Source organism: Penicillium daleae (genome assembly GCF_028827525.1).
Source record: "Penicillium daleae strain IBT 16125 chromosome Unknown utg000002l_segment0_segment0, whole genome shotgun sequence".
NCBI lineage: Eukaryota > Fungi > Ascomycota > Eurotiomycetes > Eurotiales > Aspergillaceae > Penicillium > Penicillium daleae.
Genome location: NW_026623150.1, coordinates 1,412,111 through 1,439,210, shown reverse-complemented (window position 1 = coordinate 1,439,210; position 27,100 = coordinate 1,412,111). Strand labels below are relative to the sequence as shown.

The window sequence follows — 27,100 nt, the reverse complement described above, 5'->3', positions numbered from 1 at the left end:
ATCCGATCTGCGATTTGCAAGACACGTTGCACACGAGACTGCTTGAGTTCGCAGATCAGTGTCAAACCAAGCAGATCGAATGGAGATATTCTTGCAAGCGAAGATTAGTCTTCCAGAGATAGGAAGGAATGGCTGTGAAGCCACTGGGCAAATTAGCCGAATGCTCTTGACTGATTGAACACATCTTCACGGAACACCGGCAAAAAAAGGCACGGTGACGAATCCGGAAGTCGGATTCAAAGCTGTCAGAACGGTCACCTTGAGATATTTTAGACACAAAGCCCCGCACAGATGAAGACGATCATCTGCAGGCGAAAGTGAACATGGATTGCCTGCCAATCATGGCGAGAGGAGCTTCGGGGATATGTTCCCAAGGCTGAGAAGCCATGCGACAAGAAGTACGACCGGGCGATCAAGGACAGTCAGAAGCTCGAACTGCTAATCAGAGCGCTTCTCCCAACACTGAGGAATGTAGATCATAACGGTTGAGTGCGGATAATGCCGCTATTGGTAGCTGCCGACGAAAGGAATGTGGGCGGGATGGATCGGTAGCTTCCCCAGCGATGAACACCGCTCATCGAACAGTGACCGGGTTTGTTCCACTTGGTTGAGACCGTGCTTGATGCAGTTCATGGAGTTATTGGCTGGATATCCATGACAGCAAGATTGAGCTTTAATTGCCGGATCAGACAACGTCTCCACGCAAGACGAGGTGGAGTTGTCAGGATTCCAGGAGGCCTGTCCTCCGTTACCAACCAGGGTTGGTGGACATCAAGACATTCCAAGAGAAAGTGGTGGGTAGGATTGTTCCTGGACTGTTAGCTTTTTCTTCGAGTGGTAAGTCATGCTGTCATCCAAGGATCCCAGCAGGGCACAGGAACCTCTGCGACTGAGGCTGGCCGCGAACGGCGAGGGAAAACTCTGTGAGCCCAGGAACATGGAGACGGTTTGGTGCTGGACAGATGAGAAGCCTCAAGCACAATTTTCATGCCCTGCTTTCGTGATTCAAAGTTCGTAACTCTTCGGAGGGTCCTTTGCGGTAAACCTCAAGGTAGTTAGTTGGCAGCGAGAGACTCGTCCGAATCGGGGAAGATGATATCGATCACGTGACGTCGACTGTAGGGTTAGGGCGCGACGCGTGAAGACGCGTTCCTTCCTTCCCGTTCGGGCCCTCCTTCATTGCATTATTGCGATTTCCAAAGATCCATCGCCCGCCATGCCGCACTCAGTGTCGCCTGCTGCTTCGCTTAGTCGCGACGATGAAGAGCTCCCAGATGCTCCTGTGGAGAGTACGACCGAGAATGGCGGGGTCAAGCTGGAGGATATGTTCAACGATGATGACGACGAGGAGTTCCCAGCGCCCAGCGCCCAAGATGTGAAGATGGAGTCTTCTCCGGCCCCAGAGCCTGCGGCGTATGCTTCACAGAATCTCTGCAAGAACGTAGGATCTTCGTGATGCTAATCAAGTGCGGCACGATAGCGCCCCTGCACCAGGTCCTTCCGGAGTCGACACCGATGTCATGCTCGCCTTCTATCAACGCCTGTTCCCATTCCGATACTTGTTCCAATGGCTCAATCACGGAGTCGTACCCACGAAAGATTTTGGCAATCGGGAGTTTGCGTTGACCCTGCAGAATGACGCATATCTTCGATACCAGTCCTACCCGACCGCAGACTTGTGAGTCGATCCCCGGCTCAGCTGCGTGCAGTAAAGTTGATCTCGACTAATGTGTACCATTACAGGTTCCGAAAAGACATCCTGAAGATGAACCCCTCCCGATTCGAAATTGGGCCCGTGTATAGCACCAACCCCCGCGATCGCAAAACGCTTCGAGGCGGCCAGATGAAACCAGTCTCGAAAGAGCTGGTCTTCGATATTGATATGACAGATTACGACGATATTCGAACTTGCTGTCAGAAAGCCAACATCTGCCACAAGTGCTGGACATTCGTGACAATGGCTATCAAGGTCATCGATAGCGCCCTTCGGGAAGACTTTGGCTTTGAGCATATTCTGTGGGTCTACTCTGGTCGTCGTGGTGCCCACGCGTGGGTCTGCGATCCGCGTGCGCGCAACTTGCCAGATGACCGAAGAAGGGCGATTGCTGGGTATCTCGAGATTCTGCGTGGTGGGTCGCAAAGCGGCAAGCGAGTGAATATCAAGCGACCCCTTCACCCCCACGTTACCCGTAGTCTGGATATTCTGAAGAACTACTTCGCCCAGACTACGCTCGTTGACCAAGACACATTCGCCAGCTCTGAGCAAGCGGAAAAACTCTTGGCCTTGCTCCCAGACAAGTCATTAAATGAGTCTTTGAAGAGAAAGTGGGACTCGTCGCCAGATCGGCCCAGCACTAGCAAATGGGCCGATATCGATGCCCTCGCCAAGACTGGCAAGAGCAGTACTTTGAACACGACCACTCTGCGAGATGCCAAGCAAGATATCGTTCTAGAATATACCTATCCACGCCTTGATGCTGAAGTCAGTAAGAAGATGATTCACCTGTTGAAGAGTCCTTTTGTCATCCACCCCGGGACAGGGCGCATTTGTGTGCCCATCGACCCCCGCAAAGCAGATGAATTCGACCCCCTCTCGGTTCCTACTGTGATGGAATTGTTAGGGGAAATCGACGCATACGATGCAAAGCATCCTGCTGCCACTCAAGATGCGGAAATGCCTGACGTTGAGGGCAGCGCAGTGAATGGCTCAGATATCAAGGGCTCTCGCAAACTTCAAGACTATGAGAAGACCAGCCTGAAGCCGTACATTGAGTTCTTCCGGTCATTTATCGCAAATTTGCTCAAAGAAGAGCGTGCGGTCAAACGAGAGCGCGAAGAGACCGCTCCGCCGGTCAAGGCTGATCCGATGGAGTTCTGAAGAGTGTCTCTTCTCGCATAATAGATCATCGAGATTAATGAACTTATGCCCTGTCAACAAATGAGACTCATCTCATACGTGTACTTTTTAGGTGGATAGGTAGCTTTCTGGGCGTTTGGTGTCTCTGCATGAGCCTGAATTGATTCTAATTCGATTATTATCTTACGAAGACGTGGCTGTTGCCTGAGCTAAGTTCCAATATCTCCCTCGAGCCCGCATGAGTTCCGTGTGGGTACCTTCTTCAACCACTCGTCCACGGTCCAAGACGTAGATCCAGTTCGCATGTTGGATCGTACTGAGACGATGTGCAATGGCAATCGTCGTACGTCCATGAGCGGCGCGGTCGATCGCTTGTTGCACTGCAAGCTCCGTTTCCGAGTCTAACGCGGAAGTTGCTTCGTCTAGCAGTCTATTGGCCCCGAATTGTGTAAGTCAAGAATGCAACATAACATTGTATTTTATAGCGGGTCATACAGGATTTTCGGTCGTCGCAGCAATGCGCGAGCAATGGCGAGTCTTTGTCTTTGACCCCCGGAAAGCAGACAGCCCTTGGCGCCGACGAATGTCGAGAAGTCTTCTGGGAGCGAAATCTATTTACGGATATCGTTAGCAGGCCAGGTCCAGCGACAACGCACAAACTCATCAATGACTGACAATGAAATCATGTATATTCGCATCCTTGCAAACTTGAATCACCTCGTCTCGATTGACCTGGTCCAACCCAGCCACGATGTTATCCCAAATGGTCCCTGAAAAGAGCACTGTTTCCTGGCTAACTAGACCAATTTGGCGACGATAGTGCTGAAGATGGTACTGCGATACCGGGCGACCGTCAACTGCCACAGTTCCCGAGTCTGAGTCGTAAAATCGCTCCAAAAGAGCAAATATCGAACTCTTCCCACTGCCGCTGGCACCCACCACGGCCACCAACTCACCGAGCTTCGCCTTCAAGCTCACTCCACGCAGGACTGGCTGTTCTGGGCGTCCTGGGTATCTGAAGTGAACCTCGCGCAGCTCAATATCGCCCTGTATCTCGTCCTGCAGCCCAACCGGCGACCAGGAGTCAATAGCGGGCGTTCCAGACAGCAGCTCTTGCAGCCGCTCTGCAGCCTGCCGCGCACTTCCAATTTCATTGGCGAATGAGAATATCCCGGCCGCTGCCTGCGAGCCCCAAATGACGGATACAAAACAAATGAAGAATTGCTTCACCGTGTACACCCCGTGCGCGATCAAAGTTCCGCCGTACCAGAAAGCCAGACCCATAGCGAACAGCGAAAGCGACTGGGAGAGCGCATACAGGAAAGCCGACTGGATCATGTCCCGGAGATATTTCGGTTCCTGCGTCAAGAGTGTTTCACGATATGACTGCGACAAGGCCGGTTCTCGTGCTAGTGCGGCTACTGTCCGAATCGCGTTGATGGCCTCACAGGCTAGTGCTGAGGCGGTGGTCCCCTGACGCGTGCGACGCTCCAGCCGGGTCAGAATCCACGTTCGGAGAAAGCCACAGAAGAGAAGTAACGGCATGGTTGATATGCAGACAACAGCTAGTTTCCCGCCGAACGAGCAGGCAATGACGATCGACGCAATTAGCGTCCAGACAAAGTTGACCACGGCGCCCTGCGTCGCGCCGCTTATTCCTGCGATGGCCTGGATGTCCGTTGTCACGAATGACACTAATGCACCCGAAGTCTCTGCATTGCTGTCAAAGAACGAGATATCTTGTCGCAGCACCGCAGAGAAGGCGCGACTGCGACTGCGACTAATCAGTCGTGCGGCTGTGATGGCAAACGCTACACCTTGTAGGGTGTAGAAGACGAGCGCCATCATGCCTAGCATGAAAAGCATGCCCGACCAGAAGGTTACGGTGTGGGAACTACTGCCGTGACTGCTTGGGGTCAGTGCAAAAACCACGTTTCCAAAAAGGATGCCGAGGATTGGATAGACGCATCCTGCGAACGCCGCGCTCACGAAGCCACCCAGGGTGATGTAGAGCTCTGGCATGCTCATGCTCCAAATGAAAGACAGCAGGCCCCGAGACGTCTTCGGCTGCTTCTTCTCCGCCTCGTGAACAGCTTTCTCGTCGCTACTGCTGAGGCGCGTCTCCAGAAAGGACGAACGGAATTCATCAGCCTTCTTGCTCTCCTCTTTGCCAGATAGCGACACGGACAGTCGATCAGATTCGGCCAGCTCTTGACTCTGGGCTTCCTGTAATTGCTGGGCCTGGATCATGCTGAAGTACATGCCACGCTGGATGGAAAGTTCCTCGTGCGTTCCTTGCTCTACGATCTGCCCATCAGCCATCACGACGATATGGTCCGCCTTCTGGATAGTTGACAGACGATGCGCAATGACGATAGTCGTCCGGCCACGGACCATGGTATCCAGTGCAGACTGCACTGACAGCTCCGAAATACTGTCCAGTGCTGCAGTGGCCTCGTCCAGGAGCAGAATCCGAGGGTTGGAGACGAGAGCGCGCGCAATTGCAATTCGCTGCTTCTGTCCACCAGAGAGTAGCATGCCGCCCTCTCCCACTAACGTGTCGTACCCTTTGGGGAGACTGCAGATAAACTCGTGGGCGTTGGCTGCGATGGCTGCATCGGTCACCTGTTGCTGTCGTGACTCATGGTCCAGCTAGATGGCATGTTAGCATTCGATTCTCCATTTCGCGAACAACGGGGCTTTGTGCGCACCTTGTCATGTTCATCACCCTTCAGTCCATACGCGATATTGTCGAAGATAGTGGTGCTGAATAGCACTGGCTCTTGGCTAACTAGAGCAACCTGTTGCCGCCACCATCGGACATTCAACTTCTCAATGTCATGTCCATCTATCAGAATATCCCCTTTGGCAGGTAGGTAGAATCGCATCAGGAGTGCAACCAATGTGGACTTGCCTGATCCAGATGGGCCAACCACCGCGGTGGTCTTGCCCGCCGGGATGTGCAATGAGAAGCGGTTCAATACGGGGTGTCCCTCTTGGCTAGCAGGGTACCAGTGCGTGACATCCTGGAAGGTGATGCTCCCATTGACGTGGGACAACCGCCGACCCTGCATCGATCCCGGGTCAATAGGCGATTCACGGTCAATGAGGCCGAAGACCTTGTCACTGGCCTCTGCAGCGGCACCAAAACTACCCAAGTGTGGCGCAATATGCCCAAACGAGATACCAGCAATCATAGAAGCCATGATGGTAGTGAGAAGCCTGGAGATAGTGATTTCACCGTTCTGCAGGAACTGATAGCCCTTCCAGAATGCGAGCGCATACTGAGTTACCATGATAAACATCATCATGGCGACCAATACTCCCAGCGCTGCCCGCCACTTCAGCTCATACCCATCGCTGGTAGCCATGCTGGCCGTGAACTTTTCCTCAAAATGGGACTGGGCACTCAGCGCGCTAATGACACGCATTGAAGACATGGCTTCCTGCGCAATCGTGCTGCCGGCTGAGGATGTTTCCAGCGCCTGGGCTTGGAAGCGTTTCATAACTTTACCAACACCACCCATGGTGAGAATGATGGCGGCAACGACGGAAAGCAAGATCAGTGCGAGTCGCCAGGACCGCGCAAAGGCAATGATCAGCGCAGTAACGAATGTGGCCAGTCCCGTTATGGTGAGTCCAACTTTCTCGGATAAGCCTTCTTGGATAGCGTTGATGTTGACAGTCATGCGTGCGGCGATTTCACCAGCGCCTGTGTGATCATAAAACGCGATGTTCTGGCGCAGGACACTGGCGAAGTAGGCCTGACGGATTTTACAGGTCAGTCGGAAGCCAATATAGCCAAATCCGAAGGTACTGCCTGTGACTGCTGCCAGAGAGCCAATGCCTAGTGTGGAGTGAGAAAGTCAGGGTGTAAGTTTCGTCATTTTGATCCATATCCGCGGGCGCCCAAAGGTGGGTTGCAACTTACCGAGGTATACAAAATAGAGTGTATAGCGACGGAGGAGATGTTGATATTCGATGGTCTCAACCGACTGGGTCTCGATTCCAACAAAGGAACTTGAGAGATTGCCGAACACAATCTGCTTTTGTTCAGCGCCACTGTAATTGGATCCAATTGAATACTGCATCTTTGAATGGGCAAGGCGGGCATAGCTACCGTCATGAGAGGCGTCACCACGCCGGCGCCTACTGCACAAGATGTGCAAAGAACCATGGCAGCGACCTCGAGTGCGCTCGCATACCGATAGAGGGACCAGTATCCGTACTTGGCCTCCCTGGCCATGCGGGTCTGGCATTGGATGCGTTGTCGCTCCTCATCAGAGCATGCCTTCCACTCCGCAGCTTTATCAATCTCTGTTTCAGCCATAATCTGTCCAGAATACGTTTTTCACTTGCGCCTATTCAAAATAGGACTTTGCATATATGTATCGTTGAAGAGAGGATTGGAAAGAGGGTATTTGCTTCGTGCTGGTGTTCTGATGCCCTTTCAGTTAACGTTTATATAGTGTCTCCTAGGCAAGGTAGCTATCGCCATTTCGTACTCCCCTTTGGGAAAACGACTGAGTCTTGGATATGCTATCACGGGCCCAGGTTCCATCTTCTGATTAGTACTATTCTTATTTTGGAAGCACAAAAATTGGATGACAGTTGAGTTCCTCGTCCCCAGCATTCGTATTCCCAAAAGGTGAGGAGTGTCCGTACTTTTGAAACTCTCTGTGCTCTGCCTTTTCGTATTCCCTAACAGGCTTAGCGTTGGCGAAAATATTACAGTTTGATTGGCGCGTTCTTAGATCTAGGCCTTCGTGAGCAAATCGCCGTTCGACTTCTGCTAGCTGACAGCCCCAGCCCATACCAAAGGCATATAGACCGAATTTTGTCCGACAACGCTTGGCGGTCCCTTTCCGTTCAAGTGCTCGCCCACTCGCGACTTTTGCTCACTGATTAGAACTGGCACGCCCCTGATCGGCCAGGGCTCGTCAGTGATCGTCATGTAATCGACCTGATTACTCACTGAGCCTGATCTAGTTAACTAACTTATGGAAATATCCCCATTTGCTTACTAAGTCCGCCCAGAGAGGAGTGACCTGAGTAAGCAAGGTCGGGCACCCAGCTCACGCGTACCCAAAAAAAGTTCACACGGACCCAAAAAATTCTGACTAATTTTGGGTACCCATGAGGTACCCGACCTCGCACGTACCCAAACCTCTAGATTATATAATATTTTTTAATGCAGAAAATTTTTTAAACACCTTATTTTACCCCTTTTCAAGATTGTTACCAAGTATCGAATTCCACAAGATGTCGGCGTCTTTACTCTCGCCATCGCTATTCGAGGATTCCGATTCTGACATATTTATCTCTACGCAATCTACTACTAGTACTGCATTAGAGATTAATCAAATTCTTTATAATCTTCCATCTGTGAGTGATCGTTTTATAAATAAGAGCATACATAAATCTTATATTTTATATCAGCGACAACGATCGGCCTCTGAAACTTCAGTGTACCAAGATTGCACTAATACATATGAGTTATCTGATGTCGATTCTTGTGAGGATAATGAGGAAAATACTAGCTCTCTATGTTCTACACCTTTTACGGAACGAAACCAAACAGGTATAGAAACAGACGGGACCCAAGTAAGCATTAGCTCTAGAGATGCTGTGATCGCCTACGAAGTTCAGGAGCACCTTATCCTCCCAGAGTATCCTGATACAGACAAGAATGGTATTTTACATATCATTCATGCCTCCAAAAATCCACTTGAAAATGTGGAAGACACCGTTACTGCTGTCAACCAAGCTACTTCACAGCTTATGTCGTCGGTATGTTCGATATAATCCTAGCATATGTCTAGCATATGCTTAGCATATATGATAACTAATTATCCTAGGTTCAATTCTCGATTAAACAACTCAAATCGGCCAAGAAAATCTTCACGAAACTCCTCCAGAAAGACTCTAAAGACAAAGAATCAAGATCATGGCATCGATCCTTTCAATGTACAGGGATTCAACATTGCCACCAAGCTCATCCTGATCTTATTACCCCGTCTGAAAGCTATAACCGTGTTAAACCAACACTTTTCCGCGAACTTCAGGCTCTTGCTGCAAAGCCTGTGTATCACACTATTGCGCAGGAAATCCAGGAGCGAACTAGAGAGTAAGATATATCCCTCCCTAGCTTTAACCTCTATTAAGCTTACGCTTAAGATAGATTTTACTTCGGATTTCTCAAGACGTGGGATATAGAAGGGCCATGTATTTATGCACCTAGTGAGCGGACATGCAGAGGTCAAAAGCCAACAGTGTGGCTTCGAGATGGAGTAAGTGCATATTATTATCATGTACTAAATATTTGTTAACTATAAGTAGTTCACCTTTATTGGGTGTCCGAACGCGCAGGTCGGATCCCAGCGTTGGCACTACTGTCAGCACGTTCCACGAAGTGCTGCAAGGATAGACACCGCGTTTCTAAAGCTTCTTTGCGATAAGGATGGCTTACGAGATACTGGATATGGAACCAAGAACTGTTACTTCGTGGAGCATCGTTCAGCTAGACGTCGCCACTGTGGTATGTTTTACACTAGATATGCTCTGGATATGCTGAACATATGCTAACCCTGTCCTAGACTCAATTCATGCAGATGGTGTTGGTCAGCTGATATATAGTGTTTGCTCTGTGAAGATTGACCTTTATATCCCCTGCGTATGGGATCGTTTTCCTTTTTTCCTTCTCGTTTGTCGAGGATCTCATTCACATGCGCCGCCACCGCCTACAAAGCTACCACATGATATTGGTCAAGAAATCATTGACGCAATCAACACGCAGGATATCCTAGGATTAACTGCACGTAAATTGATGGTCTCACCTACTTTTGCGAAGATTATACGTCAACATGGTGATTCTGCGCTTCGATATATCCACAAGAGCTTACACATTGAGGATAGAGTAACTGCTTTGATTCATAAGCAGAGACTACTATATTATCCAGAAGGGACGAATCTTGCTGGGGTATGGCGTGAATACCAGTTTGATCTAACTAAACACGTGGATGATCAATGGATTCGTGAAGTCTATTTCTTTGACGAGAATCGGGAGCATTATCTGATCATATGCTGCACATACGAACAAGCTAAGCTTTTTCAGAGTGTACGACATCTGGAAATGGATCTTGCTTTCAAGATGGTTCAGGGAGCAACCAAGCTTTTCACAATTTCAGGGTGGAATGAACAGGTAAAGAGTAAGATTTTCTGGTGTTCTATATATGCTAAACATATGCTAACCATATGCTGACTCTCAGGGTTAAATACCTATGTCTATGCTTTCATGAATCTCGAAACTCGAGTAGCTTATCGGGTTCTTTTTGAGAAAATCTTCAAGATTCTTGGGGATGTTGGACGAAAACCAATTAGATGGGCGTATCAGCTTGGAAGGGATGATTCTTGTGAGGGAATTCGGACGGTTACTGTTGACATGTGTAAGAAGCAAGCACCTGGTACGCTTCCCATATGCTTAACATATGCCTGAATTATACTCACTTTCTATTTTCATTTAGGGCTTGGAGATTATCTTGCTGGCCTAGATCCTCGTTGGACATGGTCAGAACATCTGCAAAATATATTGATCCTATGCCAAACGCACGTTAAGCGAGCCTTTCGGAAAAGGTTTCCTGGTCACGAAGCTACTACGTCTATTGATATGATCTGGAATGCAAATTCAAAGGCAGAGGTTATTCGAATTATGGATGAAGTTGCAGAAAAGTGGCCAGAGACCGAAAAATGGTTTCAGAATAAGAAGGTTGATTGGATTCTTGCTGGAATAACCCCAGAGGCATCTAAGATTCCTATTGAATGGTGGACGAATGCATCACATCATACTGGAATTAGTGAAAGTAGTCACTTTCACGATAACGAGGCAGTAGGCCGAAAGCAAGCTTTGTTAACAGCAATTCTCCGGTATATTACCCGATTTATCATGTATAGAGCATATTACTAATCTCTTTATTACAGATGCAAAAAACATGTACAAGAGATGATCCAAAAGAATAAACTTGCAGAAGAGCTAGGTCTCTTCCCAACTTGGCGATCTCAAAACCCTGTGTATCGTATTGCCAAACAAGTTCGCAAGAAGGGTTTGTTCCATATGTTCAACATATGTTACACATATACTAACCTTATATCAGACAAGCGCTACAAAAAATCTGCCAACCGTCGTATCAATAAACCATACCAGCCCTGGAACGTGATCAATCCTTACGATGACCTTAACCCGACGATGCAACCACCTGGGCTTCCAGATATTTCGGACATAGTTTCGATATCTACTTCAGAGATAACTGACATAAGCTCAGTATATGGTCAATCTATATCTGCACCGCTATCTACCCCTCAGGGTAGTTCAGTTCTTGACGGATCGTCTAGAATAGCGCCGCATGATAGTATTTCTCAGCAGTTAGGCTATACTCAGGGATTCGATGATGAAGAGGCACGGCTACAGCAAGAAGTTGCGGAACTTGAGAGAAAGCAAAGGATCTTAGCCCTTCGAAGGAAGAAGGAGGAATTATTACGGAGTATAGAGTCAGGCGAATCTTTGGTATAAGTTAAGAATATCTTGAATTTACTTTGAGCATAAGTTTAACATATGTTCCGTATAGACAAATAACAGAAAATTCATACAAAGAGACCTACGCCTAACTAAAGGGACTCAAAAGCATCAGAGGATGAGTCCTCTACCTCTACCTCTACCTCTACCTCCTCCTCCTCCTCCTCCTCCTCCTCCTCCTCCTCCTCCTCCTCCTCCTCCTCCTCCTCCTCCTCTACCTCCTCCTCCTCTACCTCCTCCTCCTCTACCTCCTCCTCCTCTACCTCCTCCTCCTCTACCTCCTCCTCCTCCTCCGAGTCTTGCATATGGGGAGCAGGTGGGCCACCTCCTCCATCACTATTGTCTCCATTACCGGCAGTGGGGCCAAAACCCGCGAAGGGAATAGGATTCCCAGGGACGCCAGGTCCACGCTACATACTATTAGCATATGCTTAACATATCATTTCTTAAAAAAAGGGGACTTACCCGGCGGCTGCGATGACCAGAACTCGGGGTTGCTGGGGCCTGCCAGCGGTGGAAACGAGTGCCGTATTGTGCGGCAAACTGTGCATCGGTAGCTCTATACGGATTGTTAGCATACGCTAAACATATGAGAGTCATATGTAACAAGTATATCAATCTTGTGCAAAACGTAGAGTACCCAGAGTACTTACGCAATTCGCTCCAGAGCGGAGGCCCAGTGTCCAATCCATCCATTGTCAGGGCCGCGTCCAGGCTCATGGAGGTAGCTAGCATCCCGCCAGCCACCCTGCAGGACCCAACGCTTGATGGCGTTTTGGCCCGCAATAATCTCCAGCTGGGTCTTTGCTCGCCGGCTGGGGTTGACGACTATATCGTAGTCATATTGTTAGCATATGTTCAACATATCCAACGAATAGACACTTGCCAGCTCCGGAATGTTCATTGCGGATGTGTCGACGCAGAGCAGGTCCCTCTGAGAAGACTAGACCGCACATTTGGGACGGAGGGTTGACGACAATATCACAGCTGTTCCTCTCAGTGTCAGCATACGATAACCATGCCCTCAGTATATTCAGACACCACGTACACTCCTATGTTCTCTTTGTTGAGAACCTCGGCCGGATTTGGAGGCGGGGTCGCCGCGATATCAGCTGCCTTGATGTCGTAGTGGCGTGCGCCTGCAGCTAGAGCTGCCGTATACGCAGCTGGCTTCCAGCCACGATTGTTGTCTGGAATGGGCCCTACATATGGTCAACATATCAACAGCATATGCATCTGGGAAACATACCATGTGCATATCCCAGGAGAGGGTCGGGGTTGGTCGCGTTTAAGACTGTGGTGTTGTCAAATTCAGCCCGGGTTGGACCCAGGCCAGGGAAGAGTCCAAGATTCGACATGTTGATGAGCTGGAAGTGTTCAGCATATGCAAAACATATGGAGAAACGCGTCAGGGAGTAGAGTAAACAGGTGTTCTGACCTTTGGTAAACAAAGTGGGTGGTGAGGGAAGAAGAAGAAGAAAATGGTGTTGTGTTTGTGTTGAAGATATATCTCTCATTTCTTTGTTGACACTTTTGATTCATGACCCCAAACAAACTATATTTTTCTTTCAACACGTGTAATTTACTAGAAGAAAGACTACCTCTTTTATATTATTATGAATAAAAAATAGATAGAGTCTTTAAGAGTATAGTATAATCTTCTATATAGAGTTGTAAAGAGATGTATAGAGTGATAGTATATTTTAGTGAGGTAGGGGTTCAACTAAAGTTGAACCCCTACATAATTATTAATCATATGCATAAAAGTAAGTATAAGAGCTCATCAGGACCCAAAATAGTTTGGGTACGTGTGAGGTCGGGTACCTCATGGGTACCCAAAATTAGTCAGAAATTTTTTGGGTCCGTGTGAACTTTTTTTGGGTACGTGTGAGCTGGAACCCGAGCAAGGTCAACAAAATATGACACGCTAGCCCAACCCCTACATAATTTTTTCCTTTCAATCATCATTTTCCACCATAACAACAAAAGTTAGCGTGGTAATCATGAATTCGACAATGTGCCTTATCTTAGATTAGACGCTCCTAGGAGCATTATTCGTTTCCCCTGATTCATTGGCGGAAGCAAAGATGACGGTGTGTATTTCCTAGATGGACTACTAGTTCTGAGCATTTCTACTTGCTACTTTGCAGGTCTCTCTGCGAAATTTTTCATACCCTTTTACGGTCACTATAGCCAAGGATCTTCTTGGGTTCCGACGTCATGGTATATTCGCTGTATTTAGCGGATACAAAAAGGAACCATAGATCTACAAGCCGTATATGCCTAATCAACTATTCCTAAGACCGTCAAGGTACTCCTAGGAATACCCTAGGGCGGTATTTTCTGTGCGGGGTAGTTAAGCTAATAAAAATAATCCTTCCAGCTAAAATATTCTGCTAGGTTCCCGGGAACTTACATCTAAGTATAGCATGATACTATTGCTGCCTACTCTGATGCAGATATATATCTAAACAATAGCGGCCTACACCGATACCCTTTAGAACTTGACTAAATATACTGCATAAGGGGACGTTTTTAATCGAGCGCAAGTAAGTGCACAATGAATAAATCTGTCTTTCTATCACTAATCGTACTTCAGATAGAAAATTTTGAGCAGTTTAATACCTATGAACTTACCGTTTAAGTCTCTAAATCCGTACTTTACAGTGTTCAATTACTCCTTGAATCTCTCAATAATATTCGACTCTACAGATAGCCCTTTAACGAAAATTTCAGCAATTTACCCGCTTGACCAAAAATGCTCCATGGGTTACATTTCTTCAGTAGTTGGTACGGGTATTTATTGTTCGACAGCTCTCCCCGCTTCCCCGCGAACAGGATTTAACCGAACTTCGTGCCTGCACATTCCCCGGTTCACGGCGGTGATCTTCGGTTTGGTGGCACGATAGCGTGACTACAGGAGCTCCTCCAGCCGCTTTCAGGCGCTCATTGATAGAGGTAATCACACGCTGGCGAATAATACTAAGTTTTTGATTGCCTATTATGTTGTATAGTGGAATTCTAGGTCCCGTGTTGCCATATTCGTGCTGGGTGTTGGATCCGTTACGTAGCTTGTCAATATTGTAAGTCATCGTGCTGTAGTGAGTCACAAATGTGAAAGTACTGGATCTGTTCTTGTATGATTCCTTTGTTATCATTTCTCTCTAGGTACAGGATTTGCCATTATATGTGCCGACTTTATCATGTGAGTATCTGGAATAGCTTCGTTGCGGACTGTACCGTAACTAGTTGACTTACCAGGTTATCCGTCTATTGATTCATTAATTTTCTTAGAACTACGTAGATAGATAGTAGATAATCATTCTGCGCGACTTACAGACACTTCTGAGAGTGCGTGCTAAGACACATCTTGCCTATTGCTGAACATCGCCATTGTAACACATGATGCTGCAATCGTCCATGGCAATCACTTACTACCCCAAACCTGAGCGGCAGCTACGTTTAGGCAGAATTGACATAAATGGTTAGAGATGTCTGATAACCGAATATGTGCCTTTTAGGCTAACAAGTCTGGGGAAATGACAATATGTCCCTTGGGTATGCTAGGCATAAAATACTGGGGAAAGACCTGAGATAAACATCTTGCTGCACTCCAATCCAGCGCGTGCGGTAGCTTAGAGCACTCAGATTTCTGGGCAAAATACTTGGAAAAGTCATGTTTTTAACTACTTTACTCCTTCAGGCCTTGCTGCTCGTGCCTGTTTGGAGTCATTACTACGTGGCCGTAAATGGCAATGACTTTGGACCTGGCTCGGCCACGGCCCCTTTTCGTACATTGGAAAGGGCTCAGGCGGCTGTCCAGAGGTCAACAAAGGGCATGAGGTCTGATATTTACGTTTACGTGGGTCCAGGTACCTACTATCTCAATGAGCCGTTGAAGTTCACTAGCGAGGACTCGGGTCAGCACGGCCATCGCGTCATCTGGCAGGCCCAAGACATGATCAAAGGGGTGAACATCTCTGGCGGGTAAGGAACAATCCTCACCCAATGTTATAAGAATTGGGCGTTGCTAATAGCTGGCCGCAGGGTGCGCATCACCAAGTGGAAGGCCTCCAGTGCCGGTAAAGGCATCTATGAAGCTCAAGCTCCAGCCTTCACCACGCGTCACTTCTACGCGAACCAGGCTCACGCGCAGCGAGCTCGGGCACAAGTACAACGCTCATGGGTCAACCAGACTGCCACTGGCTTGAAAGTCGTAAATGACTCAGCCAAGTACATATTGACCATGCCCGGATTGGAACATGCCGAATTCCATGCTCATAACTCCTTCACGTCTCGCTACAACCCTGTTACAGGGGCATCGAATGACACCATTTTCATGGCGCAACCGGCTTGGAATAATAATATCATTGGGTATGACTCTTTTAATAAACCAGATGTCGACCATGGTCTGTACGTGGAGAACGCATTGTCTCTCCTTACGGATCCAAACGAATGGTACTTGGATCCAGAGAGTCATATCATCTACTACATGCCACCTTCTGGCCAGGACCCCAGTAACATGTATCTCGTTCTGGCCAAGTTGGAGACTTTGCTCTTGATAGGTGGCACATATGACCAGCCTGTCCATGATCTCACCTTCAGAGGCTTCAACTACATGCACACTACCTGGAGTAAGTCCCCAAATTACCTCTCATATAAACGCCAAGCTGACGGAGGTAGACTACATGTCAACAGACGTAGGCTATGTCGACCAGCAGACAGGTGGTTATATTGGTACAAACAAGTCTTATACTAATTTTGAAGCATCTCGACCGTTCTGGTGGCAAGTGCCTGGTTCAATTCAAGTGAGCGCGGCTCAGAACATCTTGTTTCAAAATGGCAGCATCGTTGCCCTGATGGGTGGATTTGGGATAGGAAATGATCCAAATGCACATACAACCGGCGTCGGCCTCGGGGCATCCGATGTCGAGATTAGTGGCATGCTTCTCCACCAGACGGGAGCCAATGCTATTACCCTCGGAGGTATTCAAGCAAACGCACACCACCCATCAGACCCGCGTATGCTCAACCAGAACACAAGAATCCTTGAGAATATCTTTACGGACCTGGGCTACACAATTGACTCGGCTGTTCCCATCTTTGCCAGCTATGCCAAAGACACGTACATTGTGCACAATGATATTGTCAACGTCCCATATAGCGGCATTTGCTACGGTTATGGATGGGGTTCTAACGATGCGGGGGGCAGTCCGCAGTACCAACTACGCGGCCTCTACAACTACCAGCCCGTCTACAATACACCGACCACAATGCAAGGTGGGAGAATTAGTGCAAATCTCCTTTACAGCGTTGGGACGCTCCATTCAGACGACGGTGGTATATACACGCTGTCGGCGAGTCCCAATACGACCCTCAGCGACAACTGGGTCAAGTCCCCCCAGGCATATGGTACATACACATGAAATCCCCGAGGAACGGATGCGTATATCTAACTCTATAAATAGGGTATTACCTTGACGAAGGCTCCAGCTTTTACTATGTAAACAACTCGGTTCTGGATACATCTTGGAACTGGCTCAATCGAAATGAGCAACCAACTTACACGACAGGCAACAATACCATAGCCAACTGTGCTTCGAATTTCGCCCCAAGTGACTCTCATAACGAGTACAACGATACCGTTGTCAATTCTGCCGAATGGACCTCGTACCGGACCATGTCGCCCACGCAGAAGAGCGTTGTGTATTTGGCGGGCATTCCACCAGATCAACGCAATCGGAGGCCGTACTCGATTGATCAGGGACCTTTCTAAACAAAAGAAATAAAAATTATTCTGAATGATGCAGCCAATGATGCGAGTAGCACAACGTGGCTTGGTGGGACGCATATGCACTCAAGAGTACCATTCATGTTCGATAGGTCGAGATAGCCACCAATAGATCATTTTGAAGCAAAAGAAATTCCGACTCATTTACAGTCTTGCAAACAAATGGGTCTAGGGTTCTAAAAAGATTCACTGAGGACTTCTACGTTAGAATACGATTATCTACCGCTTCCTCGTTATGCCACATTGTTGCCGTACCGCACACCCCCTGATATACCGAGAGCCAGTCTTTACTATGGGAAAGTGAAAGGTGAGGGCACTTAGCCAGTTTCCAATCTACTTATTCCTGATATTGTAAGGTCCGAGTCATCTTAAGGGTTCTCTCTGGCGTACCTCTTGGGATACTGTACTAAAGCAGGGTACCGTTGGAGTGTGCTGTATTTGGCGCGCATCAACTCTGTGGATCCAGTCTTCAATCATATGACAACGTTGGATGGGTCTTTACAAATTTCCACATGGTTTCTCTTGTTAAAAGGGGTAAAATGACCCAGATGGGCCGCTGTCAGTCTTAACCGAGGCCCCTAGGGCTTTAAAATGCTTTGGAACACGCCTTTCTGGGTTACTATGTCTGAACACCACCTAGGGAGAAGTGGTCGGCTGTAAGAGAGGCTCCTTTAGAAGCACCAATGATCCACACAATTCTATTGGTTAAGCGGTTTAAATGTGATTCTACGAGGTGTAGCCCTATCGCACCCAGGCTACTGGGTTCCATCAGTTTCTCAACCTCGCTATACCTCCTCGTATACAGCTGCTTGATTGAGCTGTGGCGAAATCTGGAGGAGGCGAGCACATGGAACTGCTGGTAACTCGATGCTTAATCCGCCCTCTTCTAATTCGATCTGGGCCTCGAATTTGGCAGGGTACAGTAAGGAGACTGTACGCAAGTTTCTATACTGCTGAGGCAGAGGGAGAGAACACTTGGTGGACCCGGACCTTCGCCAAACGGCGAGCAGCAGAGTTCCTTCTGCAGAAGCCAAGCCGAGCGCGATCCACTCGTCGTGCCAACGCGGGATTCCCAGTGGCCAAAACGGCCGAGCAGTGCGCAGCTTCTTGCGAATCACGTCGCGATATACTTGCATGGCTTGCCTCACTAGCTCATACTGCGCGGGCTCCAAGTCGTCAGGTCTTCCACTCAGATGAACTCGGCCTAAGAGGGAGTTAATCATGGTCACGACGTTGATCTCGTCGCTCCACCGGCGCTGCGGGTATGCCCACGACGCGCCTTGCTCTGGCACCACGGCAGTCGGGCACGCCGCAGCAATTGCCGCGTAGAACAACGGGTTCTGCTGATCACTGGTAGATTGTAGGGTGTGAACCGATAGCATGGCGTAATCCATACGTTGTGCGCCACTAGAACAGTTCTCAATCACCAGGCCATCATGGCGACTCATCAGGTCCTTGACCCATTGCAGGTACGCACGATGATGCGCGAGATGTGCCGCGCCGGTGCTAACACCCCTTGTTACGTCGGCATCAGTGCCGGTCATGACGTCGATGTTGTAGTCGAACTTGAAATATCCAACGCCGAAATCGCGGACCAGGCGGTCCACGACTCTGTCCAAATGCTCGCACACAACGCGTTGGCTGAAATCGAGTTGATATCTTCCTCGTTCCTCGAGACGTTGTCCGCGTTGCTGGAAGAATGCAGAGTTTGGTAGCTGCTTCGCAACGACGCTCCGTGTCCCAACCACCTCTGGCTCGAGCCACAGACCGGGTATCAAGCCCTTGGCTCTGATGCCGTCCAACAAGGCCTTGAATCCAGATGGGAAGCGCTTCTGGGACGGCTCCCATGCTCCAACATCGTCCCACCACTTGCTGTCATCCGCATACCAGCCAGCATCGATGACGAAGTATTCCGCTCCACATCCCCTCACGGGCTCTAGAAGAGCGTGGATCTTCTCCTCTGTCGGATCACCCATCAGGCAATTCATGTAGTCGTTGAATACGATTGGCAAGCGCTCATAATCCACGTGAGGACGGAGGAGACATCGGCGATAGTCGGTCAATGTGGCGAAGGCTTCCTCCAAGGAGTCCGCCACACGACAAAGGGCAACCGGCACGGACATGAAGGTTTCACCCGGGCGAAGTACCGCCTCCCAGGCGTGATCCGCTTGGGTCGGTCCGCCAGCAGCCACGTACAACCCATCTTGCCAGTCACCAATCTCCCAACGCCAGGAGCCATTGTGCTCGATTTGCCAGAGCCACGTGTCTAGCCCGTCCTTCCGTGCCACAGCTCCCATGGGGAGATGAGTCTCGGTAGACAGAGATCCCTGGTTCGAAACAGAGAAACGAGCCATGGTCGCTCGATGGCCATCATTCAGCTCCAACAGGCCTACATCATCAATGCCCACATCAGGAAGGCTACTCTCCTGCCACTGTGCCTCCCGAAACCAGGTGTTGTGGGCTGTCCAGACCGAATAGCTCTCCGACCAGCTCCTTGTGCCGCTGGTCAATCCACCAATGGATAGGGACAAGGCCTGCATGATGGTCATGAAGGCAGAGGATAGGTTCCGCAGTGTAGACCAGCTTCGAAGGACAGGGATGCCGGCAAAGACCACGAAGGTATGTGTCACCTCGATGCCGAGGATGTTATCACAGGAGACAATGGCGAGGGTGAAGGTGGTGCCGTCCTGTCGTTCCACATGATGCTGATAGCGAAGACGACTGGAGAGAACACCTCCTACCATGGCTTTGGCGGTTTTATTCGTGGTGTGGCCCTGCCCGGCCACACGGACACCGTTCAATGGGAGCTTCGACGACGCAAAGTGGGGGGACACATTGATTGGCGGCTCGTGGCCAGCCGGCAGTACATGATCGATACATGGTGCCAGTTGGTCGTCGAGCGAGATCTGAAGGCTGAGACCTGGAGGCTGCCACTGGATAACTATATCGCCAGGGCTGTGGGAAACGGAGCCCATGGTTGTGGATGTGAGCAACGTCAAGGAGTGTCAGCAATGGAATGGAAGCACCAGGTTGTTGGTAATGGCTCTGGATGAAGGGGATTGAAGTGCATGATGACTTGTGCTGTATCCAGTCTCTGCTTTATGATCGATAGAATTGGAAATTACAGTAGCGTCGGCTATGAAATCGGCCCTTTCCCATGCTCGGCCAGGAGATCAGGAGATGTGCGGGCATCGGCTCCCCACAAGTTCCACGATCGATCTCCGTGGGCGGGAGCAATGATTGGCGTCGGCTATTTCCCCATATTATCCTCGTGATCTTTGCCGGATCGGCCCGATCGCCTATCAAAACTTCCTGTCCATTGGCCAGCTGAGGGCGCGCCACTTCCGCCCCAGGATGATTGGATCAACCTTAACAAGAGATCCTCCATCTACTCTAGAATCTAAGTTTGGACGTTAAGCTGATACCAGGCAGCCGTACAGCGGGATAAAAGAGGCTATGCTCGATATGCAGTCGTCCGCTCCTGTTTCTTTTGTGGACAAAGTATATATCTTTGTGCCTCCTCTAAGCTGGCACAACCAGATCCATGTTGAGCACGTCGACATTCCGTTTCATCTTCCAGCATCATGTCGTCTCATCGCATCATCTCAGACTATGCAACTGGGTATAGTTACTTCTGTAGTAAGCATTGGTGCACATGGATCGGAATTGAAACTACAGCAGCTATTAACTCCTGTTCCAGCAATTTTTGTGAGCATAGGTTCACTCCTTTGGGGATACGACTCTGGTTGGTCAAGTCTTCTTCTCATGCCTTCCTCCAGCCTGGGGCCATGATACTGACCAGCCCACCTCAAGGCATTTTCGGCACGGCACAGGCGCAAGAATACTTTTCGACCTTCTTCCACCCCTCGACGGCCATCCTTGGTGCCATCATCTCGACTGTAAGATGCGGAGTTAGACCTGTTTCTGCCCACTCCATCAGAAGGCTGATCTCGAAACCTGGGGACTCTAGTATACCGCCGGCGGTGCCATAGGCTGTCTTCTATCCTGGCCAATTGGCAGAAGGAGCGGTCGCTGCGGTACACTTAGGATCGGCTCCGTGGTCGCAATCATCGGAACTGTATTGCAGACTGCTGCGCAAGATGTGGGGATGCTCATCGCTGGACGTCTGATCGCAGGTCTCGCTATTGGAATCATCTACTTCGCCATTCCTCAGTACCAATCTGAACTTGCACCTCCAGAGCACCGGTGAGTAAAGTTGCGACCTCGCTCCGATCACTGTTTTGCTACAGCGTCACTAACCGGGTTCATCTGCAGCGGGAGCATTGTGGGCCTCCATGCACAATTCATCGGCCTTGGCTACGCCCTGTCGAATTGGATTGGTTTTGCCGTCTACTATGCAAATGGCCAATTTACCGTATGTTGCTCGCGCTAATGACATCACTGGCTGCTGACACCAGGTGTAGTATCGTTTCCCTGTTGGTCTACAGGTCTTCTGGGCGCTCGTCCTCTTCATCGGCACATTTTTCTTACCGGAATCACCTCGGTACCTTATCGAGAAAGGGAAGTACGAGGAGGCGTATAAATTGCTGCAGAAGCTTCGCAAGCCGGAACATTTGGCACTGACCAAAAAGGAATTTGTCCAAATACGAGACCAGATTGTTTGGGAACAGGAGAACGAGGAATCGTCCCTCATTGGCATCCTGCGCAAGCCTTCATACCGAAGGCGGCTGATCCTGGGTTGCGGAATTCAGATAGGTCAGCAGATCTGCGGTATATCGGCCATCAACTACTATCAGACCATCATGTACAAGTCACTCGGGATCAAGGGTCCCACGGTGCTGGCGCTCGCGGGCGTCTGGGGCATCCTCGGGCCGCTTTCTAATCTGCTGTGCCTCGCGTTCATTATCGACCGAGTGAAGCGCCGCACCATTCTTTTCTGGGGCTCTATTGGAATGGGAATAGATATTGCCATCGTCATGATCATCGTGGCTGTCTTCAGCGGCGGGCCCAACAAGGTGGCCAACGGGTTTGGCATCCTCTTCCTCCTCCTCTTCGACATCATCTTCTCCATCAGCTGGAACTCAGGTTGCCCTGTCTACTGCACTGAGATCTTCCCCACACAGATCCGAACAACAGGTGGAGCTATCGCAACCTTCTGGTCCTTTATCATCCAGGTCATCTTGGCCCAGGCGTCACCAACAGCCCTGACGAATGTTGGATGGAGATACTACATCTTTTTCATCGTCATGAACGTCGTCACCGCAGCCTGTGTCTGGTTCTTTGTACCCGAAACAAAAGGAAAGTCGCTTGAGGAGATCAATGAGGTGTTCGGAGACTCTTTTGTCACAGTGCACATCGACGAACATGTTGCTGAGGAGAAGCTCGACCAGGCTGTGTTTCAGCACAAAGAGCACTCTCTGCAGGTGACGGCATAGGCGCACTAAATCCTAGAATTGTGGCAGTGAGTCGATGTTAGGGGGAACTTGGTGCGATGCGACCGGTGCTTCGCTAGGCCCAGCGGATGGGGAAACTTAGGTGAGGTGAGACTGGAGCCCAAGTTTCACTGGATTAGGCAGGCAGTTATGCATGCGCAAATGCCAAAGAGATATCTCTATATAAATAGTGTGAAATTTTAAAGCAGCATCTGGTAGCTACGAGTCTTACTGACCCGGTCAAGGCTTCTGATTCAACTGCCTAGCCATAAGCTATAGAAAGTTAGCATATACTTGGCACGTGTTAGGCATATGCACTCAAATGATTCCGTACAATATTGTACCCAGCGACTACAATGTGCTAAGCATATGCTTAACTTTCTGGTGCTCCAACACTAAGACATGGACCTAAGATTTGTGTGCCCTGATCTGAACAAGGGATTTACAGTGTCATGTGGCCAGAGGCCACGTGGTGAAGTGGCCAAAGGATTATTCTCGATCAACTTCAGCTTCCCCACATTCCCCGCATCCGCATGGTTCCCCAGATGAAAGCGCCAAACCACAGACCACAGACCTTCCTCGGCCGTTAACTCTATGGTACTTCCTCTCCAAGGGCCATACCTACAACTTTCCCGGTTCTGCTAACCCTGCTACATCCTTACCGGTGTGGTCGGGGGGCGGGAAGACACCCTATACCAGGAAGAGCACACCATTCTTTCAATGGCTGTGGTCTCTCGCCGTCTCTGATTCTGTCAACCATCCTTCCATCTCGCAATTGCCTCGTTTCTTACGTCTTCGTGTACCTTCCACAGGCGGATATATCCCGCGCCTCTCCATAACATGCAAACGACTCGCTCCCTCCCACAATCAACACTGTGTTACAACGGAGGCGAAGGATTGGCTCACCAAGCCAACGCAATCCCAGATCCTGACGGAGGAACACAGCGGTGGCGAGTGCGCGCAAGCAAGGCCTGTGATCGCTGCCATGTTTCCCGCGTAAAGTGTGACACTGGCCAGCCCTGTGGCCGATGCGCGAATGCGTCCACATTCTGCACCTATAACCGGGCCAGCCGCCGTCGCGGTCGCCTCCCAAGGAAGAGCTTGTTCTCAGCTGACATGCTATCCCCAAGGCCAAACATATTGACCAACAACAGCTTTCTCGACCGGACTGTGAGCGGTGCAGAGGTATTGCAGGGGGACCTAGATCTGCTCCCTCCGGATGTTGCCCACCTTGGCCATGCGCACAATGTTGACTCGGATCAAGCTCAACCCGAAGCGGACATCAGCAACGAAGACCAGGGGAACGGCATGCCCATCTCCTGGGAGCCGAGCTTGCCAACGACACAACAGCCGGTCAGCGCTCTCTTTTTCCTGACGAGCTAGTGGATGTTTGGAATGGAAGTCGGATTATCGTCGACAGCCAACTCGACCAGCCTGGTAACCCTCGCCTGCCCCACGCCATCCCCGAGGAACCCCCAGACCATGATGACCTCGCTCACCGGCCGCCTCCACAGTTGTCTATTCTCTCACCGGGTGCGCGCCCAGGTGAACAGAGGCACTGTGCGGAACGACCACCATCGAGCTTGCCCATCAAGCGGAGATACGCCGTATTGGAACCGCTGTACCCTTACCTCGACCAAGATATCTCGTCTGAGTTAGCTTGTGATCTCCTGGACTCTTATTTTGCCGATAAATCTGAAGGGCTATGCATTCCAGCCTCCCCTCTACTGTTGTGCCATATCTTTCGGCGTTCCTCCTTCACATCTCCCACCCAAGGGAGACCAAGTTCCCTCGCGCTGTTATCAAGTATGCTTCTGGTCGCGGCTGCCACGACAGAATCGCCCTTCTTCGGCGCTTCTCCTACTGCTCGTGCCCGACTCTTGCGCAGTCTTTTTAAACTGACACTCCACTTCCTGCACGACCCTCGACACCTGGTTTCCCGAACTACAGAGGGTTATTCCGATCACATGGCAACCAAAAATACTGACTCGGGCGATCGGTATGAACCTCATTCATCTGTTGCCATGTCAAGCGGCAGACACCGCTTTGTAGATGAGGTCGTCACCTATATGCATCTTGCACTAGTCTCCATGACGACAGAGGTCGGTTCTTTTGCGACGAGGTGGTGGTACACTGCCTTTCAGTTGGCCAAGGAATACAGACTAAACGCAGATGTCATGGGCCATGGACCATCGCAGCGGGTGCAGGAGCGGCCGTCGCCCAACGGGGAACCGTCCTCAGTCCCATCGACAGGAAGCATCGTTTATGCCGACTCCCCGTTCAAATCTCCCGACCCTAATGATACCGAAGAGTCTTCTATTGGGGTGAGAGATAACAAGGTCATTGATGGGTCCGATTATCGCTTTGTCTTTGCAACCAGGGAAGAGTTGGAGGAAAGTCGCCGAGTTTGGTGGAGCCTGTATATATGGGACAAACAGCTGGCGTTGTCTCACAACGTCCCAGTATCCATCACCAACCTCGAATGCCAGGAGGTGTCGATGCCAATATGCGAGTTGGCCTGGCAAGGCGTTCCGACGACCGACCATAGTAACGAGCCGCAGTTTGGTGGTCGCCCGCCGTCGTCACTGGATTCAAACACCCCTTCTGATATTTTCGGCTTCTTCGTGCCGTTTAGTCTTGCACTCGAGACGTTACTTGATCACCGTCAATCCCTCATGCGACGGAGGCTTGCAGGGAGGACGGGTTACCAGCCATTGAACTCGGACATTACTGCAGGTGACGACTTTCGTGTGCAACTTGAACGTCTCGCGCAGGGTTTCGACACTCCACCAAGCGGGAACGCTCAAAACAATTCCGATGGGGGATTCTCGTTCACTGCTTGCTCCTATAAGACCGAGATCTTTCCAGCGTACGCGCGGCTCTTGGTCCGCATCTTATTTTTGCTGAATTCAGCGACATGGGATATGACTGACGCAGTCGAAGGAGTCGACAGGGATGCTCTTTTGAACACGGCCACTCACCGGAATATCTCAATGTCTGTCGTGCAAGCGTCAGAGGCACTTCGCGACGTCTTTTTACTAGAGTCTGAGTTCAGCTTCAGCCCTCTATATTGTGACGTGTTTCTATTTCTGGGCTCCGCGATTGCATACATGACCTTGTCACCCTCCAGCCAAGACCTTGACTCCAGCCTCGGCGCCGCTGGAGAGACGTTTGTCCGCGCATTAGAGTCTGTCATCTCCGTCACCCCTGCGGAACATCAGGTGTGTCTATCTGCAAAAAGCCCGGCCCTTAACACAATGCAACTTGAAGACTAATTCATTGCTTTAGCGTAAAATGCGTCGACTGCTGCATATTGCGTTGGCCCGGGTCAAGTGGGGAAAGGTGCCTAGCTCGGCCGACGTGACGCTTTGCCAGCATATCACTCGGACGTATCGATGGTCAATCGGAGGGACCGGATTGAGAACATGATGTAGAGTCTCACAAGAGCTGTTTATTACGACACAGACCATGTTAACGCAGCTCGCACACATACTTTGCGCTCCTGAATAGTGAGTCCAAGGCCGAGTCCAAGTTAAGAGCTCTCTTACACTGACAAAGCTAGAATTTATAAATGTTTAACGTTGGGATAAACGATTCCATCGCAGGTAGTATTGTCACAAGACTCTCCGTAGAGAAGCTTGGCGTTATGACCAGCACGGTTACTGTACCCACCAGCATCCAGGTTGAGAAAATGTGACACATTTTGCGGGCATGAGGCCTATTCTGATTCGGGTTGGTGAAAGTCAGACAGGTTATCAAGGCCGAATGTGCACTCTAAACCACTACATTCGACGCGTAGGACATAGGGTCTATCTTCGCATTTTGTATATTATACAGTGGCAGTTCAAAGGTCTGAAACCAGGGATCTGAAAAGAGGTCAAGGTAGTTGCGCATCAGCTTTTTCTGGTTTGAGAGAGAGATTTTGCAACTTCTAGTTAGATTTTATGGTACGATTTAGAGGCTTTTTGGTGGTTGCCGGCGTGTGCGACGGACAATGGAGCCAACTAGGTCGGGAGAGTAGAATATTTTACTATTATTTTCCTTCTCGATGAGAAGAGCAGAGATCAAGTCCTCATGGACAATCATCAACTCATCATTAGCCCGCGAATATTTGTAATTTCTAGTCCAGGTCACTTATAGCGATAATGCGCCGGATCTGCACATCAGACATGACATATTTCTCTGCTACCTTATCCTTCAAAATCTCAGTGCCTTCTGATGTATGTCCCCTGGAGGCACGAGTAGCCTCCGTGGATATGTCTATAACTACTCCAGGAGCCCATTTTACACAAGGGATGAACCCAATTTATATGCATCACTACGCGTCTTAACGCATTTTTCTTCTTGGCTTAAGTTCTAGTAACGCAATATCTTGTCGTCTGACATAGAAAGAAGGTATTTGCTTCTAGGATAGAACATAATTACTCGTACCTGGTTGACATGCGTAACTAGTGTTATAAGGCAAGTCCTACAGATATACTAGAGTTTAA

The 27,100-nt window shown here is 49.6% G+C and overlaps 6 protein-coding genes across 6 annotated transcripts; 4 read left to right on the top strand and 2 right to left on the bottom strand.

Annotated features, from left to right (window-relative positions):
• Positions 1 to 1,216: 1,216 nt before the first annotated feature.
• N7458_001538 (DNA primase subunit PRI1) lies at positions 1,217 to 2,878 on the top strand (the record flags this gene model as incomplete). The annotated part of the gene is made up of 3 exons (XM_056904921.1): positions 1,217 to 1,413; positions 1,481 to 1,678; positions 1,744 to 2,878. The coding sequence occupies 3 exons, from the start codon at positions 1,217 to 1,219 to the stop codon at positions 2,876 to 2,878; spliced, it is 1,530 nt and encodes a 509-aa protein (XP_056769028.1).
• Positions 2,879 to 3,040: 162 nt separating this feature from the next.
• On the bottom strand, positions 3,041 to 7,172 carry N7458_001537 (ABC transporter ATP-binding protein; the record flags this gene model as incomplete). Its single annotated transcript, XM_056904920.1, has 6 exons — positions 3,041 to 3,287; positions 3,353 to 3,468; positions 3,533 to 5,509; positions 5,569 to 6,704; positions 6,789 to 7,009; positions 7,063 to 7,172. Coding segments are annotated over 6 exons (3,807 nt in total), but the record flags the coding sequence as incomplete, so codon positions are not given.
• Positions 7,173 to 15,102: 7,930 nt separating this feature from the next.
• Positions 15,103 to 16,852, top strand: N7458_001536 (uncharacterized protein; the record flags this gene model as incomplete). Its single annotated transcript, XM_056904919.1, has 3 exons — positions 15,103 to 15,413; positions 15,474 to 16,060; positions 16,125 to 16,852. 3 exons carry the CDS (start codon positions 15,103 to 15,105, stop codon positions 16,850 to 16,852), a joined length of 1,626 nt encoding a protein of 541 aa, XP_056769026.1.
• A 1,150-nt stretch (positions 16,853 to 18,002) lies between these two features.
• N7458_001535 (glycoside hydrolase family 36 protein) lies at positions 18,003 to 20,192 on the bottom strand (the record flags this gene model as incomplete). Its single annotated transcript, XM_056904918.1, has 1 exon — positions 18,003 to 20,192. The coding sequence occupies one exon, from the start codon at positions 20,190 to 20,192 to the stop codon at positions 18,003 to 18,005; it is 2,190 nt and encodes a 729-aa protein (XP_056769025.1).
• Positions 20,193 to 20,801: 609 nt separating this feature from the next.
• On the top strand, positions 20,802 to 22,613 carry N7458_001534 (sugar porter family MFS transporter; the record flags this gene model as incomplete). Its single annotated transcript, XM_056904917.1, has 5 exons — positions 20,802 to 20,839; positions 20,918 to 21,116; positions 21,188 to 21,423; positions 21,493 to 21,592; positions 21,642 to 22,613. The coding sequence occupies 5 exons, from the start codon at positions 20,802 to 20,804 to the stop codon at positions 22,611 to 22,613; spliced, it is 1,545 nt and encodes a 514-aa protein (XP_056769024.1).
• Positions 22,614 to 23,450: 837 nt separating this feature from the next.
• Positions 23,451 to 26,039, top strand: N7458_001533 (uncharacterized protein; the record flags this gene model as incomplete). Its single annotated transcript, XM_056904916.1, has 3 exons — positions 23,451 to 23,963; positions 23,990 to 25,831; positions 25,899 to 26,039. 3 exons carry the CDS (start codon positions 23,451 to 23,453, stop codon positions 26,037 to 26,039), a joined length of 2,496 nt encoding a protein of 831 aa, XP_056769023.1.
• Positions 26,040 to 27,100: the final 1,061 nt, after the last annotated feature.